This window comes from Kryptolebias marmoratus, linkage group LG18 (genome assembly GCF_001649575.2).
Source record: "Kryptolebias marmoratus isolate JLee-2015 linkage group LG18, ASM164957v2, whole genome shotgun sequence".
NCBI lineage: Eukaryota > Metazoa > Chordata > Actinopteri > Cyprinodontiformes > Rivulidae > Kryptolebias > Kryptolebias marmoratus.
The window spans coordinates 13,347,991-13,362,547 of NC_051447.1; the positions used below are offsets into that span (position 1 = coordinate 13,347,991).

At 38.6% G+C, this 14,557-nt stretch overlaps 2 protein-coding genes across 2 annotated transcripts; both read right to left on the bottom strand.

The window, feature by feature from the left end:
- Window positions 1–5,299: 5,299 nt before the first annotated feature.
- Window positions 5,300–12,175, bottom strand: ube2nb (ubiquitin-conjugating enzyme E2Nb). The gene is made up of 4 exons (XM_017414833.3): window positions 12,044–12,175; window positions 10,293–10,539; window positions 9,301–9,441; window positions 5,300–7,203 (listed from the first exon to the last, which is right to left on the bottom strand). Exons 1-4 carry the CDS (start codon window positions 12,071–12,073, stop codon window positions 7,160–7,162), a joined length of 462 nt encoding a protein of 153 aa, XP_017270322.1. The 5' UTR covers window positions 12,074–12,175; the 3' UTR covers window positions 5,300–7,159.
- Window positions 12,176–12,718: 543 nt separating this feature from the next.
- Window positions 12,719–14,425, bottom strand: mrpl42 (mitochondrial ribosomal protein L42). Its single transcript, XM_017414835.3, has 5 exons — window positions 14,272–14,425; window positions 13,821–13,878; window positions 13,428–13,512; window positions 13,044–13,207; window positions 12,719–12,839 (listed from the first exon to the last, which is right to left on the bottom strand). The coding sequence occupies exons 1-5, from the start codon at window positions 14,348–14,350 to the stop codon at window positions 12,794–12,796; spliced, it is 432 nt and encodes a 143-aa protein (XP_017270324.1). The 5' UTR covers window positions 14,351–14,425; the 3' UTR covers window positions 12,719–12,793.
- Between the last annotated feature and the right edge of the window lie 132 nt (window positions 14,426–14,557).

The following is a 14,557-nucleotide window of genomic DNA, read 5'->3' on the forward strand; positions in this document are numbered from 1 at the left end:
TGATGGAGACATGTTGAGACTCCGTCCTGAACAGAAAATAAAGAAAAAGCATCAACAGCCTCAAGCTCGAGAGGTTAAAGGGCTGAGAGGTCTAAAAGGATGAGTAAAAAAATGAAAAGGATGTTGCTTGATGTTTCAAAACAGCTAAAAAAAAAAAGGAAAGAAATCCCTGCCTGCAGCAATATTCCACTGCAGCTGGATTGTATAACCCTAAATCTCCTGAAATATTAAGAGGCTGCATGTCTTTTCGGGTACCTGCTGCACCCAAAACGGAGGGATTCCCTTTTGGATTCTGCTGAATTTTGTTTTCACGCATGGGGGGATAATCAGGGTGGTTATGTAAGGTGGAGGGGGGCTGAGGTGAGGCAGTTCAGACTGCAGTCCCCTTACATCTTATCTGCAGTGGGATAGAGAGAAGGAAGAGTGGATGAGAAAGAGATTTGTATAAATAGAATAGAAAGAAAGACAGACGAGGTCAAAAAACAAAGAGCAGATTAAGGGGGAATAAAAAAAACGAAACCATCAGGTTTCAGAGCAGACGAACGCCTCGAGTCAGAAAACGGCCCCACATATCCACCAGCAACGGCTGGGTTTCCATTAAAGGCTCCCGGGGACCTCCAGTCACAACAGGAAATCTGTTCTCACTTGTCAGTTTCTCCCCAGCAGCATGTGACGAGGGTGTTTTCACCTGCAGTCAGCAGTCACAGCGAGAGACGATCTGGTGTATCAGAGGAGGAGGTCTATGTTTAGGATGCTGGCTCTGCGGTCGCACCGCGGCTCTGTGTTCTCAGAGATAAATTACACGGGATTCAAGGCCAGCACAACGATTTATGGGTACTTTTTATTGCTGCTGTTGCCACGTGTTTGGTAGTGAATGTGTCTAGTCACAGTTTAGCAGCAGTAAAAAAAACAACTACGGTATGAGCGGATTGTTTGGTAGTAATTCTGAATTAAACTCTCTGAGCTTCGGCCATTTCATGTGCAACTTTCACTGTTTCTGCTCTCTGTAACATGCAGGGGCAACACATGGCAGAGGGCCTTTAGGTTATCTCCGAAGTCTTCAAACAGAGACAAAATCATTTCAAAATTAAAAAAAAACAAGAGAAATGGCATTCTTAGCGAAAATGCATTGTAAAGAAGAAGCTAAAACTGAGATGTTAAGCCTTAAAACTAAAATTAGAGGCTTAACTAAGCAAAAGAAAAGAGGCTAAACTTAGCAAAGCAGATGCTACAGCTAAAATTAACAAAACAGTAACTAAAATGAGCAAACTAGTAGTTAAAAGTGGCAAAACCAGAGGCTAAAACAACAGTGTTAATTCACATGTTAACATACTAAAATAGGTCTCAAGTTTTAATTCAAAGGTCATAAGGTGCTGGAAGAACTCGGTTCAGATTTAAAGAGTAAAAAAAGACCAAATGTTGTATCTTTTAACCATAACTTCAAATATTTCGCCACCAATCCCAGGTCCACATGTCAACAGAGTATATTTCTGCGTTCAAAGACACTTCTTTTGACCAAACAACTTGTCATCATTGAAGAAGAAATAAAAAAAGGCCTTCATATTTATGAGTTTGCCATGAGTCAATGACTGACGAAGATGAACCATCAAAGCCTTTCCAGAGACAATGTTTGGTTAATGTTTGGTCAGATATTCCAGATAACGAAGGGGGAATCGTTTCCTGCAGCTCCGCTCAAAAGAATGGCCGCATACCAAACTGAACGGCTCACGGCTGTCATATTAATAAAGATTTTAATGTAAAACATTGACCAACTTTTCCTTTTTTTTCATATCACAGGCCAACGGGGAAGATGCAGTCTAAAAGAAGAAAGAAATGTCTGTTTCCACAGCCTACAGTGTTTTTTTTTATCGAGAAACTGTCTCAGCTGGATGAGTTCGGTTTGATAAAACGCTGCTGAGAAACTGAAAATATTTGCAACCTTTCAGAAAAGACTCCTCTGCTTGTAGCGCCACCCTGAGGATGAAACGGCAATGGTTTGCAACAGATTTCGATTTTACAGCGCTGCAGGAAACATGTTGATGTGTAACAACATGAATAACCTGCGAGTCTATCCGTGTTTGAACGCTTCATTAAAGTGACAAAGCAGAAGTTGTTTCTCTAACAGACGTGATGTACTGAGATCATTTTTTTTAAATTCCTCAATTGAACTTGAGGATCTGATTTAAGCTTTTGTATTTACACAACATATAGATAGTCTTGAGAGGCTCGTTTAAAACCCCACTGAACTACTTCAGAACCAATTTTAGTGTCAGTCAAACGTTCCTGGAATGTTTAGATCGAGCTAATTGAAAACAAAAAGCTTTCCGTCTGTCACATCAAGTCAGACTGTTCTAATAGTCCCTTTATTGAAAATGTTTTTCATAAAATGACCAGAGAGGTTACAGATTAAGTTTTAATGATTTCATTAGAGAGGCTAATGTCAACAAACATGAAAATATCTCATGTTCAGTAACCGGGTTGTACCAGACAGGAATTACGGCTCATTACCGGAATGTTTTTACAGGACAACGTTTCATTTTCCGGATGTTTAACATAGCCACAGAATTCAACAAGGCTCATTACCAGAGTCATTCTGAGTCAAAGCAGAGATATCCTCTCTTATCTCTCTTGGTGCTCTTTAGTGTTTACTTGGGTTCTGTAGTACTCTGTGTACAGGATGACTTAGGTATTTTTTCATTTGACTACTCTTTCTTCAGCATGAGTCCCAGTCCTCAAAGAGGTGTTCTCAAAATCCTGAAATACAAGCTATACACTTCAACTGTAGATATTTAAAGAGTTACTACAGAAATCACAAAAACCAGTCAAAACATGTCTTAAAGTCATGAAATCAGGACAGTTTCTTTTCCACATATCGACTATTAATGTGTCAAAAAAATGAAAGCAAAATTTGGTGAGCGGATGCCAGATCCCACGTGTGTTTGTTTACTTACAGAAACAGCCAAAAGTGACTAAAATTGGTCAACAATGGCAGAGTTTGTGTTAGAGCTGTCTAGGGATTGAGAAGTTAGACAACTTTTGATGCACTGGTACATTACGCTCAGACTTGATGACCAAAATGTGCAGATAAAAGTGCTTTGTTTAAATTGAGGGCGTACCTGCATTTCAGGAGTAGCATATAGACAATGGTGACTGGTGGTGGTATTCGGCTGATGGCCTAAAGTGTACTTCATAAAATCCTATTAATTCCATTCCAACCACGGGATTATCACAGCTGATTTGGAGCACATGGTTGTGACAGAACAAAGGATAAAGATAAAAACATGTGATGTGTCTTGAGAAGTGCATACCTTCTTTTCTGAGATACAAAATAGAAGTTAATCTTCTTTCAGTGAAGTCAGGTAATTTCTGGATGACGTCCTGTTTAGTAAACATCTCAGCTTGGGTTTAAAAGAAAAAAAACTTCACACTGCTGTGCATCTTCATCAGTTTACTCTTCTTCTCTGCAGAATATCACTGGGAGGGAAAAATGTTAGCTCGTCGTCCTTTCACTCAAACCAAGAAAAACAGAAAGTTATCCGTTTCTCAATTTGAATATTTTTGTGTCCTAAACCTTTTCACTTCTGCTTTCTGAAATTATATATATAAAAAACATTTGCAAAAAAAAATAGGGGCGATAAAGTTAAAAAGAAAAATCCATCTTAAGTATGCTAACTCAAGCCGTTTACAGTCCGCCACGCGCAGAGGGGACGTCAGGTTACGTACACGCTGATTGGCTGAGGGCTTTGAGCGAATCAGGGGGTGTGGCCAAACGCCCGTCAATCACTCAACTCCATAAAGAAGAATTAAAACGTTCGCTGCTCTTTTCAAAAATTTTATTGGAAATATTAGGGATAGCAAGCCCTGCTAGCCCATTTAAACCAACTGTTCCAGTGTATCAATATGCCTGAAAAACAACTGGAGTAAAAGTAGTTACATAGTTCGTAATGAGTACCTTTAGAGTAATTTAATCTGTTGGTCTATACAGCCAAAAACACCCATTCTAAATGAGGGGCTATGTAGACTAAACATATCTTTTGCTGTCTGGGTTATTTTTACAACACAAATATGTAAATGTGTGTTGTTGTTTTAAAATGATAGTCTTTAGACTCAGCCTCAAAGTTGTTCTAAGATGATTTATGGTCTTATGCTGTTGTATATATATATATATATATATATATATATATATATATATATATTCTGTTGGTGTAAATCTAGCTGAGTAAACTCAGGTCCAAATTAGGACTAAATCCAGTGGTGCCCAGTCCTGGGTCTGGAGGGCCACCATCCTGCATGTCTTAAATGTTTCTCTGCTTTGACACGCCTGATTTAAATGACTGAGTGATTAACAGGCTTCTGCAAAACATGAAGACAAACATCTAAACCATGCAGGATGGTGTCCCTCCAGGACCAGGATTGGACACCACTAGAACACGTCTCCTGCTCACCGAGTAAAGCTTGTGTTGGACTGCACAAAATGCCCAGCTCAGGTCGTGTTTGGATGGTTTATCTTTAAAAAGAACCAGTTTTAACAATATTTTACTGAGTCAGAAGCACACAATGTGGCCACAAACAAAAACATATTTATTTTTGTTGTGGTGCACGTTTATTTCTAATATTTCCCAAGTTTGCAAGAGTACTTCTGAAGGTATTAAGGTTTTAAGTACCTTCTTAAAATGCATTATTTTTTCTTTTCTTTGTGCTTTTTTAAGAATAAATGAACTATGACTACCAAGTAAGTCTTTACTACCTATAATAGAGCTGGATAACCTGAGAACCTGCTCTGCTCTGTTATCACGTGTTTCTACTTTCACAAATAAAATTTTTATCACAGAAAACACTAAACCTGGAAGCACTTTAGGTTTTCATATAAACAACAGCATAAATGGCTCCATCTAGCGGGCATGCGCAGGTACTACGACGCTGACAAACTGTTCAACAGCCTCACAAAAACTCAACCACACCTAAGAGTTTTAGCTTGTTTGTAATGTGTCAAAAGGTTTATAAATGTTAAAGCTGTCCCAGCATTTAATTTAAAACCTCACAGTGCAAAGACTTGACGATATTCATATAACTGAATGCAATTTATGGCACCACGGAAAGTAGATCCTGGTTTCAAGTTTGAAAATGCAAATCATAAAAGAAAAAACAGAGGAGACTCCTCTTTACTTACTGAACTCACTTTATTTACAGTGTTTTGAAGAGCCATGTATGCAAATATACTGAAATCAACACAACTGCTTTTCTCTTCCCACGTATAACGAGCCGATTTATCAGCTGGATCTCTCAACGCTTTCAGCTATAGATGTTGCAACTTTTTTTTTTGTCTTTTTTCTTAGTTTACTGTCAAAGCCCTTTTGGGAAACAAATTCACCAGTTCTTTTTTTGTTTTATTTTGTTTGTTTTTTTAGGCCAAGCTCGAAATGTCAGACTTGGGACAAATGCAGTAGCAGCGAAAGCGAAATGTAGCAAAGAAATTTAAACAAAAAACTGAACAAAAGATGGTTAAAAAAAACTGATTGGTGCGACTTTCCTTTAATAAGTCTCAAGTTAGGCTCTCCATCTAAATTTAGTATCATTCTGGGGGTAAAAAAAAAAGGTTTTTATCAAGTATTTCTACAGATTATGGGCAAGAATTTGACTCTCCAGCCAATACAAAACCCACCAGGACTTAAACTTTGAATAATTTTTTTATTTTTGACATCACCGTTTTCCACCATCACAATGAACTAACCTCCTCCCTTGGAACTGTTTAACCCTCCCGTGGCCTTCAGGTCAAACTGACTCTTTTCAGGGCTTCAGGAGGGTTAAAGCCACCTGCATCAGCATCACAAATAGAGTCAAAGGTACTTTCGACCGACTCACATAAGACAACTTTGTAACTAACAACAAAAAAAATGTTAACTTTACCTTAAAAAAAATAAAACAAAAGCACCCAAACACCCCCGGCTCTGACTAAAATAAGTTCAAACCGTTCTGATATCAGACTGGTTCTGATGTACGCCCGTTTTAAAAAGACCCTGAAAATAGAACATGACGGCATGGACAGATGGATCTTAAAACAAGAACACACAATGATTGCTTAAAAAAGGACACTTTCAACACACCTAAATCATCATTAGTGGACTCAGATTTAACTACCGCTCTAAATGAGTTGGAAATGACTGTTTTTTTTTTTTAAAAGCAAGTGGAAGTTCTCCGCTCCCCCTCCGCAAAGTCAGAAACAATGAAAGCATCTCATGATGAAGATATGCCTACAATTATAGACTTTAACGTGGATTTCAATCAGTAATTTCATAATGGACAATTTGTTTTTCTAACCTAAAACCAACATGAAGTCAGCTAACAACCTCATATTTCATCTTTAAAGGTTATCTATGGCTCGTATGTCAAACCTGACAGGAACTTAAGTCTTTTTTTTTTACTTATTTTAATAACATGAAGAACATCCTTCAGTTCACTGATTATAAATAAACCCCCAAATCTCTTTTACACTTAGCTCAAAAACTCTCAAATTACAGTCTATGTGGAGCAAGAGATGGCTTTTTTTGTGGACTCCTTCAGCCTCACATGTTCGGTTTTGCAAATATCTGTTCATGAGTTCAGTATCAGGTGCCCTTTATGCTTCTGGCTGCTATAACTGGAACATCAACGTTAAGTTTTGAGAGTTAAAAAAACCATCTGATTTAGCGGGGGAGGGGAGTCTGTGATGAATCGACACAACTGGTGGCGCCGAACGAAAAGACGTACACATGCGGGGACAAATGATGGATTTGTTAAAAGACAGGAAGCTTTAATGCATGAAGGTTTTTTTGCAAACGTACCAGTCGGCGCCGAAATCAGGACACGGGCGCGGGGAGGGTGTCCACCTCACATTTAAATAGCAACACAGAAAAAGATGAATGAAAAAAAAAATAGAAGAGGAAGAAGATGACGACAAGGCTAACACACATTTAACGCGTTTTAAGAGAGGAAAATAAGTCACCCAAAAGTCTGCAACAGTAAATCATGTCATTTCTTTCAAATAGATTTGGACTCATTTCTTTCTTTTTTTTTTGTTTGTTTTTTTGTTTTTTCTCTGGTGTGTGTCCATTAAATTCAAATGTTGACAGAATAGGAGTACATTTTGTAGATCACATTCAGTCGCCTCGTCTCGCCTCTTCTATACTTCAGTGTTGCTTGCGTAGAGCCTGGTCCATGTTCGGGCTGCGGGAAAGAAAAACAAAGGAAGAAGAGATGTGACGTTTACGAATCGTTCAAACAGAAAACAGGTGATCGGTGGCGCAGACAGGTCTATATTTCTGTCCCAGGGTTTCCAACATTAACAGAGTATTGAGTTTTTTCTAAAAAGAAAAAAAAAAGCCATTTATTTAGTTTAATAAAACAATTGAGCCTTAGATATATATAGTTTTCCAACTCCTGACAGCTTAAAGTTGGTTGTTTTGTTATAGACAACAAGAATAAGAAGTAATCATCTTTGGAAAACTGAAACAAGCACCATGTTTAATTTAAACTGAAGGGTTTAAATGACTTGTAGGAGTTTTCTACTGACTCAGCTTTCCTGTTCTAATATTAATATCTTTAGGTTTTAGACTGTTGGTTAAATATGAACACTCTGAAGACATCAAGGCACAAACAGAAAAACTCAGATGGACAAAAGACATTATTATTATTACTATTAGAGGTAGGTGAAATATAATTTCAGATTCAACACAGCGCAGACGTGGACGATTCGGAGTCAATTTTCAAATGACATAAAAACCCAAAGTTTGTTCATCTGTGTCAGCAGAGTAGTTGTGGTTTGTCCCAGTAGAGTTACCGTAGCTTCCTGCAGTAGAAACGTGTTGAAGTAACGCCGTGTTTTCATTTCATTTTCATCTTTTATTCACTAAACCCTGAAGATAATATGTCTTTTATCATACCAGGACTGTCTTTGGAAACAACTTTGAAATGCTTGATTTGAAAAGAGACTTCCTGTCATAAACACAATGCTAACCGAATTAGCGTTTCTATGGCGTTTTCAATGTAAAGTTAGCATCTATGCTAACTGTTGGTCAGCAGCATGTAAAAAGGGAGTTCTAACATGTTTATGGTGCACTTTTTATTAGGTATAAATGTTTAAATTTGTGCTTATTCATGTAAAATAAGCCATAGTCATTTAAGTTTCAGGATAATGAAAAAGCACTGATAATAGCTTTATAACCACAGCACAGCTGAGGTGCCAAAAGGTTCCCACCCCTAATTAAGCCACAATTGGTAGAAAATTTCTTTTGTGACGCAAACAGTCAAACAAAATGTTGACCCAGCAGAAGTTCCGCCACTGTCAGCAGAACTCAACCCGTGCCTTCTTGACTTCCTAATACAGAGAACTAAATCATATTTTGTTTGCAATGAAAACCTCCTGAGAAAAAAAACAAAAAAAACAACAACAAGCAAGCAAACTCATCCTACCCTGCCTGACCGCCAGCTATCTGATCAGCACCAGCAGCTCACCCGTCGAACTGCATCGCAGATAAGATCGCAAAATCTAAATCCAGATAATTAGTCGAGCGTTAGGAGGAACTGAAACCCGAAATATTTCACAACATCGTGCACTTTGACCTTATCAAAACGAAACAAATGTAGGACGGCACCAACGTGTAAATTCAGCGTCACGGCGTTATACAAAAACACTGACATTATGGCAACAACTTGTCTTCATGGTGATGTGTTGTCATTTTACAACAAATGGAGGCGTAACTCGGAAACCGGCTCAGGCTAATGACCAATAAACATCTCAGCAGAGGGACATATATTTACATGGCAAAGCTTTGAGCTGGAAACCTGCTCACGCCTTAAATGATGAAACCATACATGTTTTGCTGCTGAGTTTGACTTATCAAACCTATTTATTAAGCTTTTTTTAAAGGCAGAACTCCCAGTTCAAAGTATTTTATCTCCTCTGTGCAGCTGAATTAAACTCGTCACCAAATGCCTCTGCATGGTAATACATTTTCACTTCCAAATTAGCTGCATTTTATTGTTGCTTTGCTGTCAAATTCTGCACCAAAATCAGCCCCTCCTTTAAAGCTGTTCAGACTGGACAGCGACGTATTTCCCTCCTGCCAGAAAAACCGTCATTAACTGTTGGATCGTCTGCGACGTGGGTGGAATTTCAGAGGAACTCGGCTAATGTTTGCAGCCATCTGTCGATCTCTCCTGCTGGAAATCTGCGACAACCTGTAGCAGCTGCAGCGCAGCTCGCTGCTCTCCATCCTGAGCGTTTAAAACGAAACAAAAATAAAACAGAAACGTTCTGCTGACCTGTCTCGATGGCATGGCTTTCGTTCTTCTTCCACATCTCTGCGACGTCGTTTGCCAGGGGGTCATCTGGGTTGGGAGCACTTAATAACGCCTGGATAGATAGCAACACTGTACGGATCTGCAGGGCTGGAGACCACTTGTCTGTCAGAGGTCAAGAGGAAAAAAGACAAAAACACATTTTAGAGGTCAAATATCGAAAATAAATTAAAATCTGAAGGCATCTAACTGCGTGCAACATGTCAGTGCTGAGTGGAAAACACCCAAAAATCAAAATATGAGTGAACCTAAATAAAAAAATCAAACGTGTGCAGAAGCTTTGCATTTTCCACATTTTTATACAGCTGCTCTATAGCCACAAATTACTGTAATTTCTACACCCCCCCACCACCACCACCACCACACTGCGGCTGTGATAATTAAATGTATCGGGATTTTACGTTTTTCTCCCACTGCTAGTGTGGGAGACAAAAAAAGTCCAACCCATTAATCTGACTTGTCAGATATAAGCGAAGAACAGGACAAAAAGCTCCTCGGATGAGACTTTTCTTTTAAAAACAGCAATGATTTCTGCCTTACTGTCAGAGTAAAGCACTGCGGGTGTTTTCTTTTGTCTAATTTAACAGTTCGACTAACGGTTGAATTCAATATTTTATGCATCGTGAAGGGGCTGACAGCATTACTTGAACCTGACTGTTAGAACAATGTTTTGGTTAATTTTGACATAGAACCTGAGCCGCTTCTATAAACTGCTTATTTATATCCTAAATATAAATATAGCAACGTTTTCTAACAAGCACACTTGAACTTGTTTTTTTTTTTTTTTTAAAGCCCCAGTAAGCAGCGTTTGTTAAAGCAAAACAGCTTTAAAATAATAAATGCATAATGAATACATAAGTAAAAAGCTACTTTACTGCCCCTAAACAGTCAAGAAATAAAAAAGATCAATGACAGTAAAAAAAAAAACAAATTAAGCAGCTGACACGTTTCCTTACCTTTCAAAATGTCTAAACATATTCTTCCCAATTTGTCAACATTGGGGTGATAGATTTTGGTCATGAATCGCACTTTGGGAGCTGCCATGGGATACTCCTCTGGAAGAAATAGTTCAAGTTTAAACGTGCCTCCTTCGAAAGGAGAGTCTTGAGGCCCTGCGATGACCACATGGAAGTAGCGTGCGTTCCCTTCGTCGGGCGTAGCCGTGATCCCTGGAACGGGTTCCGCCATCAACCGCTGTGTCTCCTGAGGGACATCAAAACAAACAAACAAAAAAGAAAAGATGTTTTTGACATTTTTTATTATTTGGAAACACGGCTGTAGGAAGGAATGTAAGAGGGTGCCTGCAGGTAGTGGACTTCAGAGCAGGAAATAGTTGAAACCTTTCGCTCTTTACATGCAAACTGACAAGACAGCATTCCTCTAGCTGGTGTTTAACACAAAGAAAAGGTGGCTGAGGGCTGAACACCTTACATAACTTGTCCCAACACATGACTGATAGTTCATTGAATAAAAGAAAAAAAATACCCTTTTTCCAGAAGTACTTCTTAAACAACCTGCCAATAAATCTCTTTATTGCACAACTAAAAGCCTTTATAGTACACTCAATAAACGTCTGATTTGTTATAAGTCTCTTTTAGTTGTATATTAGTCGTATAAGCGCCTCTAATCATCACATTTGTCTGCCAAGATGCTAAGCTCTCCTGTTTCATTTGGCTCCGAACCAAAATGTGCCCACAGCAGCGGCGTAGTGTTTGGCTTTGCAACTAAATCCATGACGTTAAAAAAGTCTGCAGACGCTCATCAAAATACAGTCTGTCATATGCTGCTGGTTAAGCACTCCGGAGACGAAATCAGAGCAAAACTGCAGAAACTCTCTTAGAAATAAGATTTCTGTCAAAAATGAGGCGTCGACTTCAGATCATCATCTCATAAATGTGAGTTACAATTGCAACAAATGGAAATCAACACAAGGAAGCGGAAGGTTGAATTATTTCTACATTTGAGCGAGCAGATCCACTGAAAAACCTGGGGTTAACGGGGAAAAAAACAAAACTTATTGGGACGGAAATAAAAAAAAATAGTTTCGTTGTCGTGACTGGGAAATAAATCGTCAGCCTCCCAAAGCATACGTCGGGACGTGGTTTCACTTTGCAGGGTGCAGAAACCTGCTCAACCTGAGACTCGATGAGTGGCGGAAGAGGCTGATCGCGCCCACTGCCGGGCCCGGCCCAAGGAGGCTGAGATAACCCGCAAAACGGGTTTAAAACGCGCCAACTTCCCGGTTCTTTACTTTACAAAGCACCAGGCACACACGCGCCACATTGAGAGCATTTTGGCGGAGACCACAAGGGCAGCGTTTCGGACATGTGTGGAAGCTAAAGCCGCTAGCCTAGCTCAAAATTCATTCATATGGCGACCGGGACAAGCTGGGGGCGAAAGAAATTAGCTGATTACCGCAATACATAACGAAAGAGGCCCGACAGAAACTAAGAGTAAGAGGGGTAAAAAAAACAGCGCGACTTTAACCACAAACTGAGCAGAAGGGAGTAAACGGAAGTGGCAAACAAAACAATTGCATACAAGCGAGTTAGCTCGAGGGTTAGCTAAACAGGAGCTAACTATGCTAGCGACAGGGCTAGACGCCAGATGGTGACATTTTAACACCCAGAATAGCACAAATCTAACTCTACGAAGTCCACACACCGGCTCATCTACATATACACGCATTGTCTACTGTCAGGTGTACCTTTATAATCCTACGAGGCAAACCGGCCATCTTGTGTTAGCAGTTATATTTTTAGCCGTTGACTCGCCCTCTCTTCAGGTTGGATTGACTGAACTGCCGGGGCGGGGACACATAACTCACTCTTCCGGTGGCTTCACATGACGTCATGACGCATGCGTGCGTCAAGCTAGCTATACATTTTTACATATCCATGCAGCACCGAAATGTAATCTTTCAGTTTCTGATAAAACTACACTTAATTTTAGACAATGATTGAAAAGGGATTTGTTTTGAGATATACAAACACACAGTGCCATGCAAATGCTTTATTCAGGTATGAAAAATTACTATATAGGAAGAATGTTTTTACAAAACTCTAATTTACATATTTTTAATAACATACCTGTGTGGACATAGTTTGTAATTATATAGGATTGCATAATATATGCTTACAGTGTGAATGACATGATGAGAGAAGTCTAGAAATAATTGTTTCTGTTAAAAAAGAAAAAAGTAATCAAATCTTTGCTGTGTGAATAGTTAATTTGTACACATTCATACTTGCAGAGTCTTTTTTATTTATGATGTTCCGCCTGGGATCAAAAAAGTATCTTTCCAGCTTTTTTAAAATACAGAAAAGTAACTTCACACAGTTTCACTTCACAAAGTAAAAAATACAAAAACTTTGACAAAAGATGCAATATTTAGCAGTTTATTATACAATACTTTGACAAAAGAAAAACCATTTGTTTCACAGACTTGAAACTTGAATTATCTGTCCTTTGAGGTGTTTTTCTTGATGCGCCTCATGTGATACCTGTAAACATTGGATAAGAGGAGACAATGGGCCAAATTTATATAACTTTAAATGTACCAAAACAAGCCACAAGTGATTCTTATCAACAGCTTAAAACTGATTTAGTCCTGAAAGTCCATTGTTAGGTTAGCAAACTAGACACTGTGGTGGTAAAAGAAATGTAGTTTTTAGAAGTTTGTAGTTTAGATGCTGTTTGGGACTTACTGTCCTACTGGATAAAACCGATGTTTTGTGGTGAAAAACATCTTGCCCAGTTCTTCGACCGTGGGCCCCTTTTTATGCTTCAGCACCTCTTTGCTCAGGTGGGCCTTCAGAACCTGATCATGGGTCTCTGCCGGGCTGGTCAACGGATCTGGTCTTTCAATAGGCTGCAAAGATTTAATGACATAATGAGACTCTGTGCGTCTTCTCTACAAAGTCTGTGCAACCCATCTTAGATACTATACACTGTAAGTGACATGATTAAAGTACAACACTTCAAAATTGTTTTTTCAAAAAAATAGCCGTCTCCTTTAAAGATAAAAATCTAGCAGAAAATCAATTCAACAAGTTTTTCCCTCTGGTGGGAAAAGAAGAGAGTGTGCTTACCTGTGTGAACTCATATGGAACGTCAACAGCAGGGTGGTAGCACACAATGGTTTTCTCATCAGACGTCACACCGATTTCCACTTTACTACATTGAAAAATAACATTAAAATTAGTGTCCAGGTAATTTTTCTGCCATTTTATATTTTATCTACTAAATAGAGCGTTGGATTTTCTGAAGATCTGAATGTGAAACGGCATGTTACTGATGGGTTAAAACATTTAAAAGAACATTTCTTCTTCAGTTGTGCAGAGCTAAGCGCATTCTAATTATACTCAACTTGAAAAGGTGTTCTTATGACCACAGAGCTGTTTAAGCAACATAAATACAATGTCACTGATAATGATGTGCAGCTCGTAGCCTTAATGCACTTACCACTACTTTTTCTTACATACCATTTAGGGCCATTAGGTGTGTTGATATTGGACTTCTGTCGAACAGACACCATACAAGCTGCAAAAATAGGGAAAAGTATAACAAAGATGTAAAAGACACATTATCATGAATTTAATACAACGAGAAGATCCATTAAAAGATGTAAAAAGACGACCAGTTACTGTAACCATAAAGGAAAGGTTTACAAGAAGGTCCCTGACGGTTTAAATACTACCTATACTGAAAGTATTACATTTGTTTTATTCATATTTTTATGACCGTTTTACCTATATTAAATGTATTTTTAACAATGAAAACTAATAAAGCGCCAAAGAATTGTTTATATTTTTAACAGACCGTCAAGGTTAGCTAAACGTTAGCCGGCACTATCAGCATGCTAACGGTTTTAAATGACAAATTCAGTCAACATTTTTTCCCGATTTCATTTATAAATAATGCGAAGGCACTTACTTAGTCCATTTCGCAGTGCAGTACCGTAGGAAAGTCGTGTTAAAACACCGTGTAGCTTGCACAAGTGACCCGACGCCATGCTCGGTTATTTAGTGTGCGTCACTAAAATACGTCCGCCTTTGCGCTCAGATCAAACGTTCCCTGTCATGTCCGACTTCCACAAACGAGTTGAAGGAGTAAAAAAAGAAAACTGGACTTAAGTAAACCTTTTGATATTAGTTTATATTAGCTTAATTAGTTTTATATATTTCAAGGCAGTTCCAGAAGAATAAGAAATAAAAAAATA